The 7,503-nt window shown below is 41.7% G+C and overlaps 1 protein-coding gene across 9 annotated transcripts in view; it reads right to left on the bottom strand.

Annotated features, from left to right (window-relative positions):
- Positions 1-7,503, bottom strand: part of MAGI1 (membrane associated guanylate kinase, WW and PDZ domain containing 1) — a 651,320-nt gene that overhangs the window by 92,482 nt on the left and 551,335 nt on the right. For all 9 annotated transcript variants that reach the window (XM_028478786.2, XM_028478787.2, XM_028478783.2 and 6 more), the window contains one exon: positions 4,261-4,353. In XM_028478786.2, coding sequence (XP_028334587.1) covers positions 4,261-4,353 — 93 coding nt within the window. The remainder of the gene's footprint in view (positions 1-4,260; positions 4,354-7,503) is intronic.

The raw sequence follows: 7,503 nt of genomic DNA, 5'->3' as shown, positions 1-7,503 counted from the left end.
TGTGGCCTCTCCCGTTGCGGAGCACAGGCTCCGGACGCGCAGGCTCAGTGGCCATGGCTCACGGGCCCAGCCGCTCCGCGGCATGTGGGATCTTCCCAGACAGGGGCACGAACCCGTGTCCCCTGCATCGGCAGGCGGACTCCCAACCACTGCACCACCAGGGAAGCCCATGCTGTATCTTTTTTAAAAGGTCTCTGGGCACACATACAATCTTTAATTGCACATTTCAAAAGCTTCTGGCTCTTAAGAAGGCTGTTTTAAATTGCCTGGAGTCATAGGTCTGCTCACTCACCTCCTCCTCTCTAGAGCAGTCCCAAGGCTGGTGGGAAGCATGACAAACTACAGCCCTGTCACCGTGGCTAATGAAAGGCGAGACCTAGCAGGATTCACCATGTGAAGTCGTGTGCCAGAGCACCAGGGAGGTGATGTCAAGTGCCGCCAGGGCTTGTACTGAGACAGTTGGTATGGTAATTACTAGATGGAAAATCGAGGACCGTTGAGATAACCCCCAAATTTTCCTTTTTGGGATATGTGAATAGCAGACATTCTTGAGGCAGAGGCTACTAGGGCGAGCTCAAAGGGAAATGTATTTCACTTATGCAAAGCCATGAATAGCCATCACCTTCTCAGTGAGGCTTTCTCTGTCTACCATATTAAAAACTGCAATACCTCCTTCAACATTCATAATCCCCCTTACCTGCTTTATTTTTGCTGTTAGCATTTATCACCATCCCACACAGTATACATCTTACTTATTGGTTGGGGGTTTTATCTCCCTCTCCCCAGCCCCTTGCAGGAGGGGCACTGCACAAGCCCACACATACAACACTAGAATGGAAACCCCATGAGGATTTCTGCTTGTATATCCAGCGTGTAGAACGCGGCCTGTTTCACTGTATGTTGTGTGTTGAATGAATGAATGAACAACAGCACAAAGAAATGAGATTTAACGTGTCGTTGAGAAGGCGGAAAGAGGTGGTTGAGTGTGTAAGTTTCCCACCCTGATTATAGGCAAAGTTAGAAAATGTAAAAATGTGTCTGGCAGATTATCTGAATGAAATGTTTTAAAGCCATTAGCATATTTTGAGCTCAGAATGTTTTCAGCTTAAAAGAGACATGAAGAAGACTTTGAAATTACACCACTGACTTCCTGTTTGAACACTTAACTAGGGAGGGAAGATCAGAGGGTTTCACATTTATGCACGTTTTATTACGTTTTATGTATGGGTAGACCATCAGTTACTGCAGTTTTGGAAAAGAAGTGGTTTTCTACCCACAAGCAGTGGAATGTGGAGCTCTCTGCTGCAGCCCTGTGGCACGTGGCATTTTCTAAGAGATGCTAATCTCTTTACTAGTCACCACTTGTAGATGTGGTTATGTGTGAGGATCACCTGGGCAACTTTTTAAAGATGTACTCATTTCTAGGGGCTGCCCTGGACTCAGTGAACGAGGATCTTCTGGGTTTCGGCCCAAACAGCTACTCTTGAATAACTCATAGGTGCTTGCTTCTCTGCCAAGCTGCACTATTCTTGGTAGCACTGTTTGAATACCCTACACCAGTGCTGTCCAAGAGCACGTCCTGGGACGCAGGAAATGCTCTGTATCTGCACTGTCCAATATGGCAGCTGCTGGTCACACGCAGCCCTTGAGCCCTTGAAACATGGCTAGTGGAACCGAAGAACTGAATTTTTGAGTTTTTAATTGTAATGAACTTGAATTTAACTGGTAACATGTAGCCAGTAGCAGCCAAACTGGATGGCACACATTGAGACTATGCAATGAAGTATCCCACAAAAAACAACAACAAAAAGGTGTTAGCCAAAAGTTAAACTGTTCCTAATGACAGCTAGGGTTCAAATCTTTGCTCTACTACTTCCTGGCTGTGTGGCTTTGGGCAAGTTTCTAAACCTCTCTCTGCCTGAGTGTCGGATGCATAAGTGGAGGTAATGAGGGTACCAACCTCACCATTCACATGATGGTTGTAAGGAAGAACTGTGGACAGATAACATAGGTAAAGTGCTTAGGGAGGTGGCTGCTGCATAAAAGAGCTCAATAAATGTAGGCTATTATTTTGATGATGGCGGTGGTGAAGTGGGTGGGGTAAACGGGTGGCTACAAAAATCTCTCTCTGAGCATAAGGTGGAAGATGGAGAGATTTCCAAGAGCAGATCTCTTTAAAATTATCATTTGCTGGGATGAGAAGTATACTCTTGATCAGAAGCAAGTTTAGTTGAGCAGTGAACTTAGCAAAATTAATACCAAACAATCTAAACCTATTAGCTATATAGCTTCTTCCTGAGAGTACTGTCAGGAACAGAGACCAGGATGCTTAACCAGCAGGAAGGGAACTCAGAGTTGTAACCTATGATGATAATATCCAATTTAATGTTTCTCACAATTGCAGCTTGGAGTCAAAGGGTATGGATTTAAACTGGCTTCTGTATCCATTATATTCCAAAGATATGACTATATTTGAAAGACAAGAATCAATGTAGAGACTATGGAGTAGAAGGGTTTTAAGAATAATGACTAGATCCCACAGGGAGTTCAGTGAGCCTCTCCCAAACCCTAACCACTATGGGGGCCTAGAGGACTAAAGTAAAAAAGAAAAAAGAAAAGGAAAAAAAAGGCCTAAAACAAGAAAAGAATCTGAGATAAAGTTAGTAATAGAGATCAATTCCATCTGGACTCTTAACGCAGCTGGTGCACTAAGCATTTGGCACCCAGAACCTGAAACTTTAAAGCTTTAATTGATTTAATCTCTAAGACAATTCTTTAAGGAAGCTAGGCTGGTTATCATGGATGTACATACGTTGTTTCACACAATAATAAATTTAGCAGAGGCGATTAGGTCTAGTTCAGGGTATCCCCCAGTGGGAAATAAAACCAGTCTCCTGCCTCCATAGGATTTAAAGTCTGAAGAGGAAACTGTTGTTAGATAATTGAACACAAATACACACTAATTATCAACAGTTAAATTCTATAAATAAGAAGTTTAAGATGGGAAGAGTAAGACGGGGGAATCCAGCAAAAACCTTAGATGAGTAGAAGTTAGCAAAGCAAAGAGTGGGACGAAAAGACAGCTGCAAACAGGGAACAGCATATGCAAAGGCCCTGATGTGGTCCATAGTTTCACTGATTTAAGGAATTGAAAAGGGGTTCAAGGAACTGAAAAGTTAGTGTAGCTAACTTCCCATGAGCAGGAAAATAAGACAACATGAGGCCACAGAGGAATTTCAAATTTAAAAAAATACAAAGCAGGCCACAATCATGTTGATATGAATTAATATGTTATTATCTTCTATGTTCTATCTGTATTAAAACCATTAACACCATAGAAAAGTATGAAATTATTTTATATAAGTTGATATTAATATCAATCTCATGACAATATCAGCTAAAAGGGAAACAATTTTTCTTATGAAAATTATAATGGAGGAATGAAAATTAGGGAAAAGAGTTATTCTACTTATCTTTTAATGTCTAACACAATTATTTATTTCTTTTAAAATGTAGAGAAGGAACACAAATTTTAGTTTTTTTTAATGGTTCTGTAACACAAACTCCCCAACACTATCAAATATGATGCTTGTTCTATTTTTTTTTTATTTAAAAGAAAAAAAACTAAACAAAAAACCCCAAAACCTTTTCTATCCCTTAAGAGTAACGAGGCCTGAAAGTAGCAAGATTCTGGAGCTTCCAATTTTCAAAAATGAATCTCTGTAGGGGATGCATACTACTTGTGAATGTAAATAAGTGAGACCCAATGAAGCGATGTAAAACATGCATAAATGCCAAAACTGCACCAAGAATAGAGGTTAGAGTTTAAAACACAATAATATCAAACCATTTTACAATTACAGGAAAATTTTAGTCAAAAGCAAATACGCTGACTAGAATCTTGAAATATCTAGTGCTGAATTTTCAGTGTATCTTATTTAACACAATATTAAATATCTGTGGTCTCTAAATCAAGGATTCACAACTCTAAGATGTTTCCCCCCCACCCCAAGGGGCATTTGGCAATATCTGGGGACTTGTTTGTCACAAAGTGGGAGGGATTCTCCTGGCACCTAGTGGGTAGAGGCCAGGAACGCTGCTCAGTGTCCTACAATACATACAAGACAGCCTACAACAAAGAACTGTCTAGGAACAATTCTTTGGAATGACTTGGGAGTTACAAGATTCCACTCTTTCAAGTTTCTTTAAAAAAATTAAAATTTTGAGCCAAATTAGGATGCAATTATAAAAACACTTTACCCTGAAGTGGAGCTTCTCTGGCCTGCTCCGGATTGCTTGGGGGGTGGTTTGGAATAATAGGAGGCACAAGCGATGAATGATCTTCTGTCCATTCTACAAGAAGACAAGAAACAGTTTGCTGTTTTTCCTTCCATTTGCTTACTTAAGATTACTTACTTAGGTCGACTTACCTAAGATTTACCTTCTTCTTCATTATAAAACTTAATTATAAAACTACCCAAACCTATAAAACCAGAAGCAGAGAGCTTCGAATGAAAAGAAACTGGTGTCTGACCCCACTCTATGTTAAGGATAATAAGGTCCCTCCCACTGTGTGTGTGTGTGTGTGTGTGTGTGTGTGTGTGTGTGTTTCTTTCTCCTAAGATCTTTGAGGACAGAAATACAACCAATAAAAATACAACTAATAAAATCTTCAGCTCTCTCTGGCTGGAGAGTACAAAGTGAGACCAAGTAAAAAATATCAGGAAAGATATAGAGTCAAATAAAGCTGGCCCAATATGGGAGAAACTTCTCTAATGCAATTTAGACCTAGGCTGGGCTGCTGAAGCCTGCTTGTCTGGGGTAGTGAAGGTGGATTGTAGCAGTTTGCTAAGGTGCTATCCCCTATCATCTCTCAAACCCAAATGGGACCCATTACTAAAACTCCTGAGTCCTGACTAAGTCGTACTCACTTTGGAGGCCCAGAAATAACCCACTATGAGTGACCCTTGAGATCTACCCCAAAGTCACTTTTCCAGCTAAGCTAACATAGTCAGTTGTATATGTACATTCAATTTTAACACTCATATTTCAATTGTACACTCCCATTCCCCAAACTCATTAAAAAAATTTAAAAAAATTTTAAATAGAAAGAGATTAAGGTAGAAAGGAGACCTTTTCAATGGGTGAGTATAATCACACACACATAGACACATACAAACACACTCTCTCTAAAATATAGTCTATGGCAGTGGCTGTCAAACTATGACTTACAGGCCAATCTGGTCCCAATGTCTATTTTTATAAAGCTTGTAAGCCAAGAATGGTTTCTACATATTTAAATGATTGAAAAAAATCTAAAAAGAATATTTTGTAACACATGAAAATTACATGAGGTTCAAGTTTTAGTGTTCACACGTAATGTTTTACTGAAAGACAGCCAGGTCCACTTGTTTACATATAGTCTGTAGCTGTTTTCATACCATACGGGCAGAGATGAGTAGTTTTAATAGAGCTTGTATGAATAGCAAAGCCTAAAGTATTTATTATATGGCCATTTACAGAAAAAGTTTGCCAACTTCCATGCTATGGTCTATATTTATTATATTCAATATTATAATAAGAGAAGTATTATACTTGATATTCATATACCTGATATTCACATATTACATTGAAGGGGTACTAAGCCTATTATTTTTAAAGATTGCGATGAAAAATGAGGAAAAACCTAAGCATCTATTAATAAATAGATGGCTAAATGAAGTGCAGAGATTCATAAAAGGAAATATTATGCAGTCATTAAAAATCACAAGGTAGGAAACCTTCAAGATGGTGGAGGAGTAAGACATGGAGATCACCTTCCTCCCCACAAATACATCAGAAATACATCTACATGTGGAACAACTCCTACAGAACACCCACTGAACGCTGGCAGAAGACCTCAGACTTCCCAAAAGGCAAGAAACTCCCCACGTACCTGGGTAGGGCAAAAGAAAAAGAGAAAAAACAGAGACAAAAGAATAGGGATGGGACCTGCACCTCTGGGAGGGAGCCGTGAAGGAGGAAAGGTTTCCACACACTAGGAAGCCCCTTCACTGGCAGGAGACGGGGGGTGGTGGGGGGGGAGCTTTGGAGCCATGGAGGAGAGCGCAGCAATAGGGGTGCAGAGGGCAAAGTGGAGAGATTCCTGCACAGAGGATCGGTGCCGACCAGCACTCACCAGCCCAAGAGGCTGGTCTGCTCCCTCGCTGGGGCGGGTGGGGTCTGGGAGCTGAGGCTCGGGCTTCAAAGGTCGGATCCCAGGGAGAGGACTGGGGTTGGCTGCGTGAACACAGCCTGAAGGGGCTAGTGCACCACAGCTGGCTGGGAGGGAGTCCGGGAGAAGTCTGGACTTGCCTAAGAGGCAAGAGACCATTGTTTCAAGGTGCGCGAGGAGAGGGGATTCAGTGGCGGGGGGGGGAGCTTTGGAGCCATGGAGGAGAGCGCAGCAATAGGGGTGCAGAGGGCAAAGTGGAGAGATTCCTGCACAGAGGATCGGTGCCGACCAGCACTCACCAGCCCAAGAGGCTGGTCTGCTCCCTCGCTGGGGCGGGTGGGGTCTGGGAGCTGAGGCTCGGGCTTCAAAGGTCGGATCCCAGGGAGAGGACTGGGGTTGGCTCTGTGCAGCCCGCCACCGCCAGGGTCCCGTGATCCAGGGACAACTTCCCTGGGAGAACACGTGGCGCGCCTCAGGCTGGTGCAATGTCATGCTGGCCTCTGCCACCACAGGCTCGCCCCGCATCCTTACCCCTCCCTCTCCCAGCCTGAGTGAGCCAGAGCCCCCTAATCAGCTGCTCCTTTAACACTGTCCTGTCTGGGCGGAAACAGATGCCCTCAGGTAACCTACACGCAGAGGCAGGGGCCAAATCCAAAGCTGAGCCCCAGGAGCTGTGCGAACAAAGAAGAAAAAGGGAAATCAATCCCAGCAGCCTCACGAGCAGCGCATTAAATCTCCACAATCAACTTCATGTACCCTGCATCTCTGGAATACCTGAATAGACAAAGAATCATCCCAAAATTGCAGCAGTGGACTTTGGGAGCAACAGTAGGCTTAGGGTTTGTTTACTGCATCTAATTTGTTTCTGGTTTTATATTTACCTTAGTTTAGCATTTAGAGCTTATTATCATTGATAGATTTGTTTATTGATTTGGTTGCTCTCTTCCTTTTTTATTAATATTTTTTTTCTTTTTCTCTTTTTGTGAGTGTGTATGTGTATGCTTCTTTCTGTGATTTTGTCTGTATAGCTTTGCTTTTGCCATTTGTCCTACAGTTCTGTCTGGTTTTATGTTTTTTAGTATAGTTTTTACCACTTGTTAACATTGGTGGATTTGCTTTTTGGTTTGGTTGCTATCTTATTTCTTTCTTTATTTTTTTTATTACTTTATAATTTTATTATTTTTAATAAATTTTTAATTTTTATTCTAATAACTTTATTTTATTTTATTTTTTTCATTTCTTCTTTCTTTTTTTCTCCTTTTTCTTCTGAGCTGTGTGACTAACAGGGT

The sequence above is a fragment of the Physeter macrocephalus genome, chromosome 18 (assembly GCF_002837175.3).
Source record: "Physeter macrocephalus isolate SW-GA chromosome 18, ASM283717v5, whole genome shotgun sequence".
NCBI lineage: Eukaryota > Metazoa > Chordata > Mammalia > Artiodactyla > Physeteridae > Physeter > Physeter macrocephalus.
The sequence above is the reverse complement of the archived record's forward strand: the minus strand, read 5'-3'. Positions and strand labels throughout refer to the sequence as shown.